Source organism: Opisthorchis viverrini (assembly GCF_000715545.1).
Source record: "Opisthorchis viverrini unplaced genomic scaffold opera_v5_20, whole genome shotgun sequence".
In the NCBI taxonomy this organism is placed as follows: Eukaryota; Metazoa; Platyhelminthes; class Trematoda; order Opisthorchiida; family Opisthorchiidae; genus Opisthorchis; species Opisthorchis viverrini.
Window position 1 is genome coordinate 2,957,770 of NW_008751676.1, and position 20,210 is coordinate 2,977,979.

Consider the following 20,210-nt stretch of genomic DNA (forward strand, 5'->3'; position numbering starts at 1 on the left):
AATAGAACTCAAGGTGTGGGAAGTATTCAGTCTTATCATTCTCGATGTTCCTAAAATACCAAGTTATTCTAGACGAATGCGGAAGTGATAAGCTCTGCAGTATTTCACTCATGTACCACACATGTATTGCTTACGATTAACCTTATTCATATGGTCGTATAAAACAGCTGATTAGTCTGCGTTACCTAGCAATTGTTTAGTAAAATAGAAACATACGTCTGTTTACACACTAGGTAAATGGAATAAGTGGTTCGTTTGTGAGGTTCTCTCTGGGTCCTAAAGTTTCAGTGGACCGCCTGAGCGTGTTCCCTTCTGTGTAGTGGTCTCCTCAAACAACTATGTCATTATTTCTGACTGGAACTGAATGCCGTCAGTGCACACCGTGTGTCGCCACTACGTCATCTCCACAATGCACAACCATGGTTGACCTATGATACTAGTGAAAGGAAGAAGGCCTTCGCTGCGGAGTTATTTATTAGGAAATGCCAACTGACCGTTTACAGACCATTGAACAGGGAAGCAAAACTCTAATTTGCATCTTATTTACAAAAACTGGACACCCATCTTCTCCCGAACGCGTCTTCATGAAATTTCCTGGAGATTCATTGACTCCACTAATTCGTCGGTCAAATCCAAGCAAATGTTACAAAGTGGCTCCATGAATTCCGCAACAGATCTCCCCTTTTCAAAAGACGCAAAGCGAAATTCTACAAACAACACATACTACTCGCGTGCCTCCCCATCAGTAGTATCGCCGTTACACCAGGACATTTAAACTCATTCTTCTTTCACTGGTCACAGTGACGTCCTCTTGCACATTGTCCGATTTAATCTGACCAAATCGGCCAGCCGCAATGGGGCAAAGTTCGTCGGTTTCTTAATCGATTGGCTCGAGCGCTAATATATTGATCATTTCACTGATATGGTTTTTACGGAAGCCATCCTACAACTTCCCCTCCCTGCCCAGTTATCCGACCGAATTGGATTTGCACGAGGAGTGGTTATTTTCTGTCGACCGCGTCTCCGCTGCTCTATCGGGGGCGGGCTATGACATAAGCAATCTATGCAAACCTTATCATCCGGTCTACGTGAAGCTGTATGACTCCATTAATCCTGATCCACTACAGCATGGAAGTGGTACCGTGCCTGGAGGACGACTGCAGCTAATTCTGGGAGGCCTGGAAGCCAATCCGAGTTACGGTGTGCCTGGACAAGAACAAATACCCAATATCGCTTCCAAAACACCCTTCTTCGATCCTTCCAAGTCTGGATGGGTTAATGAAGGTGTACCATCCAACGTTAGAGATCGAGGTTAGTTGATAGTGGTGTGTGATTTTACCTGTTCAATGTGACGGATATGTGATACCTCAGTTCAGCAGTTGCTGCACTAATGTTTAATTGATCTGAGTTTATGCCCCGCTTGGGACTCCGTCTCTCCGTCTTTGAGCAGGACGCACATTGCCTCCTGAAGAGTTTAAGGGACGTACTAATGTGACTAGAAGTCTGTCAACTCATTTTCTGCTCTGAATGCAAGTGACAGCTAGGCATAACTTGGTCTAGCGCCCGCTTAAACTTTTCTTAGTTTGTGAAGCAACCTTGGGCAGTGCTACAAGTGTGCTGTGGATTCGAACAATTCGTAAATAAGATTTTCACTGATATTGATAAAACTGATTACTGAGTGCACGTGTATGTATGGCGGTGCCCAGGATCTCTTGAGAGGTGTTGACATTTCGCATATCCTTTCAACTCCGCGGAAGCATTGGACAGCATGCAGCTACAATGACCTCAGCGCAGTGCGCTTGGTGACGGCTGATCGGCCATACTCGAGCGGAATACTCTTCTCTCAAGCTCGTGTGAGGAGAACACAGAGTAGTCTAGTGCTGTATTGTTGAGAGTTGTTGATCGCAGCTACTGAAGCTACGTGAAGAGTTGCAGAAAAATATGCAGCCAACAGGCTCAGGCGGATGCCCATCGCATTGGAATGTCGGTGCAAAGGGACGACTGTCAGAAAAATTAGTAATACTAAGGTTTTCAGTGAAGTTCTAAAGACATCACGCCGCCATATCCGCAAGATGCAACAAAATACCATGTACTAGCTACAGGTGGAACAGAAAATCGATGATCGCACATCCAACGCAGAAGTGAGCCTGCATAGTTGCCCTGACTTCACTAATCACAACGATCTCACGGTGCTATCAAGTGGTTTGTAGTACATGCTCTACAGCACATGCTATGGTTGAATAAGATATAGCGGTGACTGTTGTATGCGTTTCCCGAGCTATCACCTGAAGTCGTTTGATGGAGTTAGAATCTACCACCACCCTATCAATCTCTCTCGGTTTCACACATTTTTACAACTAATTTGATGCTACTGAAAATTCCGCTCAATGCGTTAAATATAGACCAATAGGAGTTGTATGTGCAAAAACAATCCTGCAAGCACTTTCGAGCTCGAGATATTTCGGTTATTAAGGTGCGAACTTACCAACCGGAAGCTCCGGGGTTCGAACCCAGCCTCAGCATCTGGACTGCTCCTATATAGCCTCATGTTTTCCTGGGGTGGCATGGTATTGATGTTACATCTGAACGATTATTGCTTACTTGGTTGCGTTGAAAACCGGCCTTGGTTTGACCATGCTTTCGAAGAACAAAAGGCAAAAAAGAAATCTGGAACTAATTCTGGTCTTACATGCACCGCATGTCATTCGGGAACACAAAGCGAGTCTGCGAACATCATCAAGCTTCCCGTTCAAGTCAATCTTGTGGCACTGTTACTGCAAAACTATAATTCGACAGTAAATCCCTAATCCAGGTATTTTATTTTGTCATCGTTTGCTTCGGCAGCATTGCGGATTAGAGCTGAGCGATAGTCAGAAACATCCACAGCGATATAATACACATAGCATGCGCCGGTGCACCCTCATACCACAAAGGATAAGGCCGGAGTGTTCTACAACTGTGGGAAATTTATCGGATATTCCTGACCCTCTTTTTACGATGCCAAGTGCCTCATCATTATTGAAACGCTATTTTCATAGGTTAGTGAAATTCTGTATGTTTTTTGGACGGAATGGCTGTATGCTAATGCATGACAACCGTTTTACTTGAATATCGCTCATCATTCCTTGGAAATGGTATACACCAGTTAATCTAGTGTGGCTTTATCGTCATCTCTTCTCTGCACCACTAGCGCTGACCTAGAAGTCAAGCTGGTCATTATCCTTAGGTCCATTGCAAATCCCACTGCTTAGTTGCCTATCAGGAAGAATTTTAATGATAGTTTCTGTTGTTCACTCGGTAGATCGTGACTCTGGGCTTGGTGTCTTGCGCTCGGAAAGCAGCTATTCCCTCACCGACAGTTTGTATTCTCAGACGGATTCTGCAAAGGTACGTACAACAATCACCGATTGGGTTTTGTTTTGGTACTTCCGTCCTTCAAGTTACTGTGCCCTACCTTTTTTTGGGTCGGCTCCTTGTCTGCTAATCATTCAGTCGTTTTTACGCTCCTGGCTTGAGGGCAGTTACCGTACCACTTTAAAGTCAATGAAATCGCTGTCGATCGATAAATCACGTAGCGGATCTTACTGACGCTTCCTTCTGAAACTGAGGTATTATAGCTTTTGGTCTAGCCAGCAATAACTTGCATTTTTAACTACAGTTGAAATCCTTCTTCTTTACAGAAAAACGTCACATGGAAACTATTAACTTTTGTCCCGTCTGTTCATATTTTATGAGAATATTCAGCCGAAAACCAACCTATGCTAGTAGTGCTCATTGTGGACTCTTGGTCACCCATACTACATAAACAATATATCGACTGAATAAATCACAAGAACCTTGGTCGTCACGGAAAACAGAATACACTCAACGTTATGGTCCACATGATCAAATTTTTTTATCTCACGTGTCCCATTATTTCTTTATCGTTCCAGGCCGTGGATGAACTTTTGTGCTTTAGAAGTATGCAACGAATTGTTAGTAAGTGTATTTTTTTACAGTGGTATGATCATGACATGTGTGCGCGATTTATTCATGCGCCAGGTGTATCTCTTCTTGTTTTATAAGGTGACCCGGCTGTGCTTTCCATTTTGCTCTTACGTGTAATTCCCCAACGGTTTCAACTCTTGTCTGATGAGTCAACATTGCATGGTTTCTTTGTAGACCATAAATGGCTCAAATCAAAATTTGCCTATTTTGTAGTCCTAGTTTTTGCTGGTGTGGGGAAACCGATCCGGTATAGTTCGTGCAGATGAGGTGTATCCGCTCGCATAGCTAAGGGATTAATAACACCATGATTAGAACACCGAACTTGCCGCTACGCGTCAAGTTGGGATAGGTCAAACCTATCACCTTGGTTGCTTTACACTTTTGCGGAACATTTATGCATGAAGTTTGATGGTGAAAATGAATGAAGACACTAACATTATCATTATCATCATCATCATCAAAGACAGGAACATCAGTGTTGGCACTGATGCTTCACCGCCGTAAAGACACTAACAGTCAACCTGTTTTTTCTTTGCCGTGGTTCAAAATTCAATAGCGTGTATCAGTCGCTTTTTGTGACGCCATCCCGTTGCTTTTCACACATTGCCATGTTAATGACGTAAATTAATGATCCTCAGTCTGATGTTGCGTCCTTACTGAGGCGTCTTGCCTGCTATGAAGGACTGCATTTAGTCGTGGTGCATTATTTTGTCCACCTCTATGACCAGTTGGACTACGAGTCGTCGTCATCATTATTGACAGCATAACATCAGTGTTCAACACCGATGCTTCACTGCTGTGAGTATCACTATTAAACTCACAGTCCCTCTATCGGGTTAATTAATGTATTGAATTCTGACGAACTGGACCTGGTCCTCCACGTGAAGAGCTGGATGGTTGCATGAAGTTTGTGACTATGTCAGCATCTGTCAGCTGTTTTGCAACAAAGGCTTCGACTGGATACGTCAGTCTATTTTGTACGGATCCGTACAAACAGCGCTGTCGACACCGATGTTGCTGTCTCTAATGAAAGTATCTTGATATTCATATCGAGATATCCAAAATGAACCGCTTTCATAGCACCCAAGTTCGTCTGACGTATGTCATTACCAAACATACAAAAGATTTTCTGTCCTGTCTTTTGGGAGCCTTGTACACCACCTTTTGTTTCCGTAATTCTTTCCTACAGCAAATTGACTGAGACGACTTTGTCACTCGTTAACTATTTAGCAATGCTCGTCAGGTTCGTTTCTGGTAGATGGTTGTTGCAATTTTATTGATTTCCTGCCGACAAGGTTCTTCATAGTTATCCGTATATTCTTCTCTTTCTACTTCCCTTTAATGTCTACTAATAACGCATATCGTGTTTCTTTATATTGCTGTTACCGCTTCTAACATCACTTGTCTGTTGGGTAGGCGAGCTACCGGTAGACAAGACCCCATCATCTATTAGCATGGGCACGTCTGCCTCTCGGAGGCGTAAATGTGAGTTTCACGTGTGTTTGTGTGAGTGCGCGCCTGCCTGTGTGTGTGTGTGGGTCCTGTTCAGATTATTTGTCGCATGCCGTCAATAACACGATATGAGGTTTTCTGAAATTATTTCGCAACACGTTCACTTGCACAGTGTACGGTACTTTCACTTGATCAAATTCGAGAGAGTGTGCGTAATTTGCCCTTGTGTAAGTGGACATTCTCCCGCAGAATTCATCGGACGGTTGAAAGTTAACTTGCGATGAAAGAATTCAGTTCACTCATTGTCGTAACGATAGCAGTTCCTGCCAGTTCCATCATTTGTGTTGTCATAAGAGGCATTCCGGAAGCTGAACGGTCGTGTACATAGAAGACTGTAAGAAATATTTGACTTTGCGGACTGCACAACATTGGCCATCCTTTCTGAAGACCCCAAAGGCTTCTGAACATTTGATCATCGGTTGCATGTGACTTTAACTGGCTGCAGCGCGTACACAAGCGGGCGGTGCGTATGTTAGTACCTGGTAATGGATCAGATACCATGGAGCAGCAAGTAAGTATTGTCAAACAAAAATCGTTGGAAAGTGTTTCATGAATGCCCAACGCAAAACAAATTCGTTGTTTTCGGCTCCCAATGCTTACGGTTGGAAAGCTTCACAGAAGCCGTACCATAACGTGCCAATCCGGAATAAATGTGGCTGTAGTCAAACTCTGTTTGTGTGGTCCTTGCACGTAGTTAAAAACTGTACGTAACTGGTTCTTAGGACGAGCATGTTGTCGCTTCCCAACGGTACCGCCTGGTTGAAATTTTTGTAAGTAAGGCTTAGATGTGTTTATTTTGTCGCTGTCTGGAAGGGTAAACACTCGTTCTTGGTTGTTGCCCTGTAGGACATAAGGCTTTCTGCAAGAAGTCTCCGCGCTTCCTCTTTCCTTTGACACTTCACTTAGGGCACTGTTTCCTTGTAACCCAACCGTCAAACTCGGTGAACGGAACATCATGCACCGTTCTTTCCTCATAGATGTCAGTTAATCATTAGGATTACTGTCGGTGGTAGTAACAACGTGCTCATTAATGTTTTGATCACACGACCTGAAACACTCCGATAATGTGCACTGTGTCGAAAAAGATAAGACCATATCATCTTGAATGAAACGGAACTAACGCTGGTCCTTTTGTTGCACCAACCTGGTAGCTTTCTGAAGAAAGTAGGGTCAGGCCTTGCCCTGTACATTCTTATTCCGGAACTGGACCATGTGTCTGACGGGCAATGCACAAAGATATGTTGGAATATGTGGGACTGTGTTGTTTCTTATTATCATGAAAGCGTTATTCGAAGCAGACGTAACTTTGATCCAGTCTAGAACAGATGAGAATACATGGAATGAGCAGCCAGAAATGCAAAGGAAATTCTCACACTCAAACTTTTTGGGGTCACTGACTACTACTCCAAGTGGTGTGCGAAGATCACCGGGTAAGATAAGGAGTGACATGAGTATACGGTATAAGTAATTGAATTAACTATGATCAAGTTCGACGTCTGGGCCCAGAAAGCTGCTTACCACTATCGGCACAATCAATACAATGGAACTTCGTTCTGCGTACCACAGTATTGCACACTTCACAATGACAAATAAGGAATAGCCAAGTTCGGCTGTCGCGGAAATCCTGGTGCGCTGAATTAGGTAACGGTCCTGCTCCACAGAAACATTTGTTCGGATCATTAACTGGAAGTAGGTCTAATGTTGATGCATAGCATCGTCTTTTCGCATGCCTTCAAACGTATCCAATTAGGTAACGGTCCTGCTCCACAGAAACACTTGTTCCGATCATTAACTGGAAGTAGGTTTAATGTTGTTGCATAGCATCGTCTTTTCGCATGGCTTCAAACGTAGATGGCCCAATTGGTTAGAGCGCTAATTTACCGACCGGAAGGTCTGCGGTTCGAACCCGACCTCTGCCTCTTGACTTCCCTTGTTTAGGCTTAGGCAACCTAGCATTATCCCAGCCCTCATGCAACCTTCGGCTGGCATGGCAGTTCGGTTCCGAAAGGGTCTTACGGCTGAACGATCCAGCGTATCTGAATAAGTCTTGTTATTTGCACGGTTTTGAGTGCATAGTCGCCTAAGTTGCAGCTGAATAATGAGGAGCGTTTTGTAGGCTGCAAGTTCACAGTGTAGACGAACTCAGACCGTTCTTATTCAAGGGGATGCTAGCGTTCTTCTTGCCTGCTATTATTGAATGGCTATGTGGTTTGGATACTTCCGAAAAACTACGCTAGGTCTATACTCGTCACAACCGAAAAAAACCGCGTTGACCACATGTGGTACGTTGACTGATTTCTCGACTATCCAAAGGTAGCTTTCATGATAAATATTACGATGGGATCTAGAAAAGCAATAAACTAAACTAACCGCAAATTGAGTGACCATGTCAAGCATTTATTGACCTTAGTCGGGGGAAGCTTTTTCCGGTTTTTCTCACCACACCTGTTTGTGTACATGTGGAGACAGTCTTTGGTTTGCCACTTTGATGTACGAGCTTTCAGTATGTTACTATCGGACTGGTTTTGATTGATCGCCCACCGCATCCTGTTCAATTCCCACAACGCCATCAAAAGTGGGGAAGTTCAGCGCTACTTTCTAATGACAGCCATTTTCAACCAATGCGTCAGGATAATCGCTTAAACATTTTCGGGGCATCTTAAATAGGTTGCGAACAAGTTTCCACCAATCTTTGTTGATGTGCCTGTTCAACCGTGTATTCAGTTGTTGCCGTGCTGCGTTCACTGCAAGCCATCGTGAAATCGAAAACGATTGACTTCTGATCATCTGTGAACCTCAGCTCTCACTGACTGCTTTTCCACAATGGATTTGATTTTGACGACTGAAAATTTCGCGTGCGCAAGTTGAATCTAACCTTCACATCCACACTGCAATTTACCTTCTCATACTCTCCTTACTTCACCCAATTCATTCACCTAGTTCGTTCGGTTTTCCTTTACACGGGAACTAATTGGTGAAAGAATGAAGTGACCCTAACATTTATTGGTGGTGTGGTTGTGACTCTCCATTCATATGTCCCTTGTTAACGACTTTTGGTTTGCTTCAAATCGGTTTCAACTCTGACTCCGCTTGAAGATTTGAATGAATAATGTATGACACTTACCTTCTTTTTTGGTGTTGAGTGTACAAATTGTGAAGGTGGTCACAGCGTCACAGAGACACTGGTAGTCTGTTCCGAACTGTGTAACTATCAATCCTTGTTTGTTCTTTGGTTATCGGAAAAGCACAGTGATAAACGAACCCTTTCTTGTTTCCAACGAGATGAATTCTCTGGTTCATCTTTCCCTCCCTACTGTTTANGATGAATTCTCTGGTTCATCTTTCCCTCCTTACTGTTTATTCAGGTGAAGGCCATGACAAGAGAAAAAGTGGCCGTGCTTTGGAGGAAGAAGATCGGCTTTTACACTCATACAATACTGATTTCAGCGACATTTTTGTTCAGCAACGTGACAAGGTGAGTTTTTGACCGTGTATATGCATGCCATAAGTAACAGTACAATATTCGTACAATCTGTATTCACTGCTTACTGAATGGAGTTCTGTATGCTAGAATCACCGTTGGTGCCCGCATTTGGCTGGTGAACGCTGATGCTTGCTTACCGTACAACAGTGTGGCTGTCTTGTTTAAGAAGCCACTAGGTTTGTGTTTCCAATATTTTTCGGGAAGGCTTTGTGGTGTGAAGACAATCTGCAAAGTGGTATTCATTGCGGAAAAACTGGAAATCGCGGATCCATGGGTTTACTTTTGTGGGAGAGGACTGGGAAATCTTGATTGCATTTCATCTCCGACCCAGCACAGTTGTTTCAACTACCGACTGCTTCTTGGCGTAAGTTGACTTCGAATATGGTACGAAATCCTCGTCTCATACTGTTAACAAAAGTTCCGAACATAGGCGAAAATGACACGTCGCTGTAAATCCACAGGAACACATTGTAGCGAAATCGACAAAAGCTATGAAATCGGGTGTTCGAGTTCCCGGAATCCATGTGTAACAAGGTAAAAAGCTGGATGTTCCTTTGGAAAATCTGCAATCAAGCTGCAACATTGTAGCGAAATCGACAAAAGCTATGAAATGGGGTGTTCGAGCTCCCGGAATCCATGTGTGACACAAGGTAAAAAGCTGTATGTTAATTTGGAAAATCTGCAATCAAGCTGCAACATGTTTGCAAACGATCGCAACTTTAACGCATGGTACACATTCTCCACAGCATTTTAGTTTCAGTCATCAGTTTAGCTGTGGTTATCCTGTGTGTGTTCGTTAGGCGCTTCCACGTGCTCATTGGGTTGTCCAACAGACCTACACCGGACTTTTCACATGACTCACTTATTAGGGTACATCTTCGACTGTACTTGTCTTGTGTTTGTGTGCGTACGTGAGCACCTTTGTGGTGTCGTTCAGCAACGCCCACCTTAGCGTCTTTCCGTTCACTGCGCTGTCACTCTGTCATGCACTCGTGGTTGGTTTCGTCTCTGGGAGTGTGAAAACGTAAATTCCGCCAGCTTCCCTTCTTCATTTACGTATGCTACTAAAACGAATAGTGGGGTATTCGAGAAAATATATCGCCAAGAACAAATGTATACACACAAGCTGTTACCAGGCCACTTTTGGGTTATTGAACTCCTTGAAGGTGTTGTGATTTAGGTTGGTTTTTGCAAACCTGCTGCGTGATACGCCGAACATAATTTCCCTTATATTTGTGGTATGGTTTCCTTCCTTCTTATGGTAGTCGTGCCTGCCCTCCCACTACATGAAGACTGGATTCACCATGGGCAATCTGCTGTCCTATACCTTATTTGTGCAAATTTGTGCTCTTGATAATAGGTAGCATTACACAGGTATATCACAGTAGAACGCAGTCCCATGTTGATCCGCAAACTCGCCTACGAGGTATCACCAAGCACACACAGCTATGCTCTTCTATACTCAATGGCCGGACAGTGGGTTTTCAGAACCCCGTGAGACTTTTCAAATATCACCTCCAAGTATTAACAATGTGCTTTCGGAATCTTGGGGGTAATTTATACGGACTGATCCTCACCATATCTTTTGCTAATTTTAAAATCCGGACTTTAGGCAGGCAGTTTTAGTTAACGAAACGGCACATTTCCTAATTTTTATTGCGTAACTTGCCATTTGTTACCGCTGTGTTGCCAATTCGGATCGTTTGTTAGCCTTTGGTCACATTTCACTTCATACCTAGTAGACGCAATGTCGATCGAACATTGTCGGTGTTTTTCAACTCACAAAGTTAATCGATCCGTTTGCATGCACAATAATTCAGACACAATTTAGTGGAGAATGTGCGCAGTGGCAGGAAGAACTGGTTTGTTGTCTGGTAATGGTAAGTGCCAGGTTTCGAGACCAGTTAGCAGCCGAACTCCATTAGCCCTCATCAGGTGTGTTTTGAGTTTCTGCCCCGCCTACTTAAATGCTTTTCATCTTATCTGTGTGTGCTGCTGTCCTTGGTTTACTGTTCGATTTATCTGGGGGGGTGCGTCAGGTTGATCAGTTGCTTTCACATTTTTGAACTTCAAAGTTTTCTTGCTGTTAAAACATACGTCAGTGATATTTGTAATTCTTTGGCGATATTGTGGTCATTCTATAGACAGATTGAAGTCGCTCGTTTCTTGGCGGTGTTTGTCCCTGAGAGAACTAGTGTAATCATAAATGCGGTTTCCGTCATTCAGGCGATATCGATCGGCTGGTTAATACTGACCTTGTCCGCTTAGAGAATCGGTTTTATTGGGTGTCAGTGCAGTTACTCTCTTCGCTGGAGTGCACTACTGGCCTTTTGAAGGATTTGAGAAGCCTTACTCAACATTTGAATACCAAAGATCGATACGTTCATCAGGTACGCGATGAAGGGCTGACATCTGTACAGTACTCACAGGTGTCCCCATATAGAAAAGCCGCCTGAAGGGCCGGCTGATAGTGATATTCTCTCGGAGAGGAATGAACGTTGAAAGGGACTTCAATGGAACAGCTAAAGTTGATTTCGTCTGAGGGTGGTCTGTAGGTAGAGGGGACGACGACGGTAGTCCTTTATGGGGTGCGCTGTGGTCAGTTCACTCGACCATATTTTTGTTTCAGGTGTAGAAATGGCAGTCAAGTATCCCATGACTTCCGCAGCGATCTTTACCCCTTTAGAAGTTTGCGATTATTTGTCGTCAGAGTCTCTGAGAGTTAATAGGTCTCCTTGTATTAGTACGCATTCTTTTGTGTTTGGTCACTCTTGCGGGCCTAAGAAAAAAAAGGAGGTAAAGTCCTCAACTCTGAGTTGTTAGTTAATGTTCGTTTTATTCCAACCATGAAATGACGCCCGAATAACGTCTACATGTGTTGGCCTTTAGTTCCTTTAGAACTTTTATTGGTTGTTCTTGCACTTACATGTACCCAATCTATTGCATTTGTTAGACCATCTCTGCACGTGCGCAACTTGCCGAGATCATGGATGACATATCGGTCGAACTCCACTCGGGTCCGAATGACACTAACTTCAATCAACGCAAATTGTTTCCACGAGACTCTCCTTCAGAGTTGGATCAGGCCTCACGTTCGAAATTCGATTTTTTATCCCCGACTACCGGTGGACAAGGCAAGCGGAAGAAAGATCAGCAACGAGCCCCAGCCACTTGGGAGCGTGATTATGGCTCTTTATTTACCAGCTAGCTGAATCCATTACTCCTAGATCTAGCCAATCCCAAACTGTGATCATTAATCTGGCGATTTTTATGGATTATACGATGGCAAGACGTTCCTCACTTGTATGGATAAAGTTGATTTCGTCTGAGGGTGGTCTGTAGGTAGAGGGGACGACGACGGTAGTCCTTTATGGGGTGCGCTGTGGTCAGTTCACTCGACCATATTTTTGTTTCAGGCGTAGAAATAGCAGTCAAGTATCCCATGACTTCCGCAGCGATCTTTACCCCTTTAGAAGTTTGCGATTATTTGTCGTCAGAGTCTCTGAGAGTTAATAGGTCTCCTTGTATTAGTACGCATTCTTTTGTGTTTGGTCACTCTTGCGGGCCTAAGAAAAAAAGGGGGTAAAGTCCTCAACTCTGAGTTGTTAGTTAATATTCGTTTTATTCCAGCCATGAAATGACGCCCGAATAACGTCTACATGTGTTGGCCTTTAGTTCCTTTAGAACTTTTATTGGTTGTTCTTGCACTTACATGTACCCAATCTATTGCATTTGTTAGACCATCTCTGCACGTGCGCAACTTGCCGAGATCATGGATGACATATCGGTCGAACTCCACTCGGGTCCGAATGACACTAACTTCAATCAACGCAAATTGTTTCCACGAGACTCTCCTTCAGAGTTGGATCAGGCCTCACGTTCGAAATTCGATTTTTTATCCCCGACTACCGGTGGACAAGGCAAGCGGAAGAAAGATCAGCAACGAGCCCCAGCCACTTGGGAGCGTGATTATGGCTCTTTATTTACCAGCTAGCTGAATCCATTACTCCTAGATCTAGCCAATCCCAAACTGTGATCATTAATCCGGCGATTTTTATGGATTATACGATGGCAAGACGTTCCTCACTTGTATGGATTAACTGTCAGTCTCTCCGGCCAGATAATCCATAGTTTGTTACAATGTAAGCATTTTCTATGCGCGTGTTACTTCCTCTCCCTCTCGATACCGTTGTTTTAAACCCTTTATAATCACCCAACTGATAGGTATGAATCCAGTCCACTGTTTACCTATAAGATGCGCGAGTTTTGTTTTATCTCGGATTATTTCATCCTGTATATAGTGCTGCATTGAAACATACTTGTCCACTGTCCGTTTGTGATTGATGGCTTATCTGGGTGAGCTAAATTTATCTAGTCAGGCTCAATGTTATAGACTTACCTTAGTTTATGTTAACGTAGACCATCAGAGTTTCCTTGTTAAATTTCCGTGGTCATTGAAAAGAATAAAGTCTGGACTGTGGTGAGCTATAGTGAGGGTGAAACAGGTAACGAACACTTAGCTCATTATAACTGAGCAAAATGTCATGGAATTCGAAAAAAGTTCCATTCTTCTATCTTTCACCAACACCGTTTTTGTGCACTGAGCTTTCACCACAAATCTTTGCATGCATCGGAATGTTGCCAAAAACGCTGTCGGTCACAGGTGGTACATAACCCCCAAATGCTTATTAGGAAGAGGAAATAGCTGAGATTGTTGTACTCGCTAGAATTTTGTTTTTCTGCATGAAATGACCGGTTATACTTAGGTGTCGCATTGATTTCATATGCAGTAAATAAGGATTTAATGTGAAAATTTGGCTCACGGGTTTAAACATATTGTCCGTATAGCCCTCTGTACGGTGAGCATACTTTAGAATAGTCAATGGACTATCCAACTATTCGAATCACCGATTCAACTTTGTATTCGTAAGCTTTCCTCTGAACTAGTTTAATGTGTTGTAAACTACCGAAGTGGATGACGGCGGTTATGATCCGCCCCAAAGGTCTCGAAAAAGCGAGATTGGCCTTAATAGGGAATGTAGTTCCAGGTTTGAAAACTTGCGGTTGTCATTCACACACACATAGCCGTACAAAAGAGTTGTTACAGCGGATTCGCTGGATGGATGGGGCACCGCGATGCGTTTGTTGCGCTGATCATCGCTATCTGGTGTTCGGCGGCGCATTAGAGACGCCTGTTTACTGTCAATGACTGATCACACATCCCATACCAACCACCGAATCGGAAGCTTCATGAAAACTAGTCGGGTCGTTGTCCGACCTGGAGAGCTCCCTTGCAGGGTAAATTCCACATTTCCTCTTGCAGTAGGGCTGTGTGATGCATCACCGAATACCCCTCGATAGTGAATTCGTGGAAAATTGATGTCTCAGAAATCGTTTCATAGCCTCATAAACAGTCTACCCAAGTCCGTGCATACTGGTGTGCGACTAGTGAGTGAGTTCTTTTTACCCAGCTGACCAAGCGAATGTGAAAAAACAAGGCGTGCGACCTTAATCTTATCAATTGCGATATACCAATGTTAGTCACTTTAGCGTCGACTGTAAGTGTGGCTAGACAATCAGTAATATCTACAATGGCCCAACGTCTAGACCTCAATTACAATGTGAATAGATCTTTACTTGGTCTATATCCCGGACGAACATCACTAAGGTGACAGAAACGAATGTTCTAACCAAGTGGAGCTGAACATGAGAGCCAATCTGTGTTAGTACGGTGTGGTTAATTGGTGGTGTGTTTTAGCCCCCAAAACAGTTCATTGCAAACACAGTGATCTAATTACAAATGGCGTTTTACCTAGTTAATTAATTTACTTTAATAGTCGTCACGCGAGAAAATGGCTATTGTTGCTAATTTCATACGTTAGTGTAACCAGTCAGAATTAACATCTAATTAGTTCCGAAACAGATCAATTCAAGAACTGAAACGACGAAAGGAGTGGAAGGACCGAAATTCTTTCGACAGTCTGACTCTGAAGATCTGATCAGTGAGCCTCGTGCTGTGCCCTTAGTGGTGCGTTGTACGAAACTTCTGGAGAGTGCTAACTTTGATGCGTGTGTTGACTGGGTGTTTTCAAGTGAGAATCAAGATACCGATACTTTCCAAATAGTATTTTGATTCCTGCCGACATCAGATACCTGTGGGACCGAATTTATATCGCCCAATGTTCAGATTAGTCGTTTCAAACAGAATTTGCAATTTTGAATTGGATTAATCTGCTGAGACAACTAAGTCACGTGTTCGGCAAGCACGCTGCAAAACCTAGGCTTCATGCATTCACATCAGAATTATCTGCTCAGTAACATTTGGATACTCATGCCCCCGCATTTCTAGTCAAACCTGCGGAAGCTCCAGGCAGAAAAATCTCGCACCTAGTCACGATTTATCCGTAAAATTCTGTAGCAATGAAGATGAATTTCAAATTACGGTTCCTCGTCTCCTTGGTACTTGTTATAACGTGAAATGTGTATACAGATCCAGTGACTTGCATGGAGAGCTTCTCGCTTTTTATAAGGAGCCCCCACCTAGCGGACACCCTGGAGGTGACGAAGGAACCGATTCCAACCCAGAAAAAGTGTGATCGTCAATGCCAACAAAACGTCCCATAGATTGAGCACGAAACGCTGCAGCCATTGAATAGAAACCAATGCGTAACAATCCATTGTAGCTGACTTTCAAAAACCTCATTTCACTCACTGGGTAAACTAGAATGCAATGTGTCAAACTAAATCGAGAAGAGCGACTAAGTTTTCGGCTAGAACCATAGATCACACCACTCGTTCTATCGGATAGATTCTACCGACGACTTCCATCGGGCCATGCCAGCAACTGGCGACTACGGTGGCGTGCGCATGAAGAATGACAGGACGCTGGTGGATTTTGAAGGACCAGATGGAGAAGGCTTCCGCTGCAGGCTATAGCCGCACCGTTTCAACTGATTCGATCAACCGGTCAAAAGAAGGCAGGTGTCAGTGAAACAATATGAGAAAGAAAGAAAGCGTTCAGCTGTAGCACCCTTCCGGTGCCTAGCTGCCATGCCACCCGAAGGAAGCACGAGGGCTAGGATACTGCCAGGTTGCCCAAGCCTAGACAGGGGAAGTCGAGTGGCGGAGGTCGGATTCGAACCACGAACCTTCCAATCAGTAAATTCGCGCTCTAACCACTTGGGCTATCTCGCCCCGAAACATTATGTAGGAAAGGTGGAACGGCAATTTACTCATACGATCGTCGTCTTGAGCGATGGGTTGATCACTTCAAAGAACGGTTCAGCTAGTCTCCTTCAACACAGCCTCTGGAAGAACCCAAACTCAAGCCTCATGTAGGCGAGCCAATCAACGTGGTAGATAAGTGTTTATCTGGGGGAGTTGTATAAGTTCCAGTGGACTGGCTGGAGTGTAGTTTTTACCAACCTCCTACATCTGTGGCTCCGACGTGACGTACGTTTGTCCCTCGAGGGTAGAGTTCACACTGTGGAGGTGCCATCAGTATTACTTCATGGGTCAGAGACGTGGCCTCTATGTGCAGAGGAACGCGAAAAATGTTAGTGTTTGACCATCGGTGCCTCCGAAGCATTGGAACGGTCTGGTGGGAACGTCAGATAGCCAGATGGTCCCGAGGAGAAGGAACTCTCCTGCGATCGATGAATTACTCACGCTCCACAGGTTACGGGAGTTGGGACACATTCCGAATGCCGCCAGCCTCGCAGAGCTCTTTCGCCCAACCCTGTGCTGAGTGCAAGCGACAGCGAGGTGTACAGTGTACGACCTGGCACCGAAGTATGGAAACACTAACCAGTAAACTGCGTTAGGTTGACAACTGCCGCCTCCCTCGATGGGGACCCCGGGGAAACTCGCCAACGGTTAATGACACTGGTGGAATGGCCCAATCACGGTCAGCGGCGCTCGTGTAGCAAAGCTATCACCTCCAAGGCTTGGCTGTATGCCTCACGTCCTACTTTCCGGTGATCGAAACTGTAGCAGCTGGAACCAATATGCCTGTGGTACACAGTGTATAGGTGATAAATTGATTGACCGTTTGCGTCCGGTTCCATTTGAACACCAGGATTTTGAAGACATTCTAGCATTCGTCTCGAAGCGACTTTCTTTCAGAGGTACGGTTTATCGCTCATTTGTTGACTTAATTACCAGCTCAGACACCCTTGTGTAGATGGGTACCAACCAAAAACACGAGTTCGCTTTATGCCTACATATACCTGGGATTGCAAGGTAGTGTTAATAACAACGATTCGTTGGGCATTTCCACGTCTTTTTCCCAGATGGCTGGCAAATGATCTATCTTATCTCCCGTCACAAGCGACGAACGACTCAGCTATCGAGACAGCTGAGGAAAATGTGATGAACCCAGAGATTTTTCAACATTGTTGATACCTTTACCTGACTGCAGTTTTTCTGTAGACTATTGGCTAAGACACTAACAACACCTGAAAGTGCAGTGCTCTCGAACGGCTACCGCCTTACTAAGCTTTGTAAGTCAGGCTTTTTGTGAGTCAAGCTTTGTAAATACACAGAAAGCCGAATGCTTCAAGTGCCACATCTCGTAGCCATATAGAAACCAGTTCCCGACAACATAACTATTGCGGTTGAATTTAACCTCGAAAATCTAGGTAATTCTGGTGAAGCACATATATTCGATTAAAAGTATCGTGCACATATCTTCTCGGTTGAAGGCACATGGATATAGATCTATAAACCGTTTTCACTGAAGCCAATCTGCATTCTGAAAAACTAAACTGAAAAGTCTTCAGCAGTATTGTACTACATCTATACAATCATGATATCGTACCGAAACATGAGGCGGCTTGGTGGAGCATGTTTAGTTGCTTAAGAACATGATAAACGAGGGATTCAGCTGGGTTCCAGGAGTCACGTCAAAACCCAATTGACATACGAATGAGTGTATACACCCTGTTCTTGATAAGCTTTTCGGAATTCGAAGTTTCTTCACTAATTTTCCACCCCACCCTGCATTCCATTACTCAACTTCATTGTGGCATGGCAATTGGGTGGCTGTTTCCGCTGCTGACTGACACCACTGACATACCCACTAAAACCGTTGGGATGCGGATATATCTTAAAATGGAACTATTACACGATTACTTATGTTCAAATCAAGGAGCTGGAAGAGTAGCGTTAATAAGGATGAACTAAGACTAGATGTGACTCTTGGGAATATAGTAAGGATCATATAGAAAACTGACTGGTAACGAAGAGATTCCGAATTTGAATCTGTCCACCAAGAGTGGCCACGTCCTAACTAGTCCAGGAGCCATTGGTGCGTCGGCTTGCATTCTAACCTCACCGTTCACACGTGTCATCCGGCGACTGAAACATGTGAAATTTACATGAAGCGTAATCCCAAGTATTGACCTCCCTGGTCCCTAAAATCAGCCGCGTAGCTATTCAGCGTCGCCAACGGCCTATACACAACGGATGAGGCCTTGTGATGCTAATCTAATTTCTTTAATCTACCAATTGCTTGAAAGAGGACCGAGCGCAGTCAGTGGAAATGCAGAACACCCAAAATTGTGGTTTATAAGCTTTAGTAGGGAAAAAGGAAAACACGTACTGTAAACCAGATGGCTGCAAAAATGTAGTAAAATGAACCAACTGAGGAGAAACAAACGTATTAGTAAGGGTGATCTGTAGAAACAGGAATAGCCCGTTGTCATAGTCCTCTCTTGTGTCAGTACGGAGAAAGGAATGCAACAAAGGCACTTAAAGTCCGTGTACCGGGTAGAATCATTGCAAGGCACAGATAGAATATGTAGCTTATATAGCTGGAAATCGGAAGCGTATCAAATCGATGGAATGCGCGAGGATCAGTGAAAAATAGTGAATAGAAGCACCGTAATCAAAGCTTAAATGGAAATTGGGAGACAGAACACATATCTAGCACAAAGAAACGGAGCCGCCCCGCAGCTAAAAAACATATGAAAGCAGAGCCCCTTGCAGTAGAAAGAAGTAGAAAAAGGGTATAGTTCCATGCGTGCCATGAGTGACAAGTCCATGGAGATCAAGCACTGCGGCCAAACCCAGGTGGGTACTTAGCAAGCTCGAAATTGACATATGAGAAGTCGTGTACGAAGACCAACCCACGGTTCGCTACATGGACTCAAACTGCTCCACACGTTTCTTAGTATTTCCTTGTCGAATGGCATGAAGAGTGCGATATTTGTCCATTCCTCGGCTTATATTCTCCTCATAGCGGATATCAACCTGTTGCAATTTGTTGCGGTCACGTGCGGGATCCAGTTCAAGTCGCATTATTTCCAATCGCTTCGCATAATCTATATCGGTAACTGCCATGGCCTGTCGCTCAGCCTCTGGCCGAAGGTTGTCCAGAGCTTCCAATTCTTGCTCTGGAAAGAAATGAATGTAGGTTATGGTCCGTGGCAAAACAACACGGATAAACATTCTTAATGTACAATACCCATCGGTAAGCGTCATAATGCAGTTATGTTTAAAACAGCTGCTCATCACATTTCAAAAAAGTACAGATGGTAAAAACGACAGCGAGTAAATCATAAGGATATACCATTATCTCCTCAAACTGACATGTTCTTTCAGTAGAATGTCAATTACTATGCAGATTCCCCAATTTGGCTTTCCGTACGCGGATAGATCCCACGAGATAAGCCTGTCCCGTTAATGAACACAAATTTCGTGGAAAGCATGATACGTGCATCACCCCTGGTATCACTCAGCGGTTGTTTGAGTGAGCGACCCTAATTCATGCAGGTCTACATCTGCTCTGCAATGTGGCGGGGCTGTGAGGATGTCTGTTCGAAGGTACCCGCAGTGCAGTCATCCTTGTCTTGATCGTTGTACCTTTCTAGTCCTCTGGCGTTTTCGTCTGGTACCGACACGTCCATATCAACCGACGTAACGGGCTTATCTTATCTCTGTTAAATCCAGCTCGATAAACGGGAACTACAGGCGAGACTTTGAGACAAGCGAGACCAGCAACATTAAATATTCGACACCTTGCTGTGAAGGGACCATTGTGTTAGTGATTTTACCCAACTGCAGATAATCGTTGGTGTCTTGAAAACGTTAGTTCAGCGTATACAGACTAATGAGACTACATAGGTCATCATCATTGTCAGCTGTAATAACCACGTAGTCGTCGTACAGTGGTTGTAGCTGCCGCAGTTTCGTTCACCGATGGTTTGGGGGGGGGGGAGGGTAGTGC

The 20,210-nt window shown here is 44.1% G+C and overlaps 2 protein-coding genes across 2 annotated transcripts in view; one reads left to right on the forward strand and one right to left on the reverse strand.

The window, feature by feature from the left end:
- T265_01851 (hypothetical protein) overlaps positions 1-13,308 on the forward strand; it is a gene marked incomplete at both ends in the record, with an annotated part of 67,628 nt that extends 54,320 nt beyond the window's left edge. The window contains 5 exons of the mRNA XM_009165961.1: positions 968-1,311; positions 3,302-3,387; positions 3,933-3,978; positions 8,865-8,974; positions 12,723-13,308. Of these exons, the coding sequence (XP_009164225.1) occupies positions 968-1,311; positions 3,302-3,387; positions 3,933-3,978; positions 8,865-8,974; positions 12,723-12,977 (841 nt within the window). The remainder of the gene's footprint in view (positions 1-967; positions 1,312-3,301; positions 3,388-3,932; positions 3,979-8,864; positions 8,975-12,722) is intronic.
- Positions 13,309-18,513: 5,205 nt separating this feature from the next.
- Positions 18,514-20,210, reverse strand: part of T265_01853 (hypothetical protein) — a gene marked incomplete at both ends in the record, with an annotated part of 30,292 nt that continues 28,595 nt past the window's right edge. Inside the window, one exon of the mRNA XM_009165963.1 lies at positions 18,514-19,377. Coding sequence (XP_009164227.1) covers positions 19,121-19,377 — 257 coding nt within the window. The remainder of the gene's footprint in view (positions 19,378-20,210) is intronic.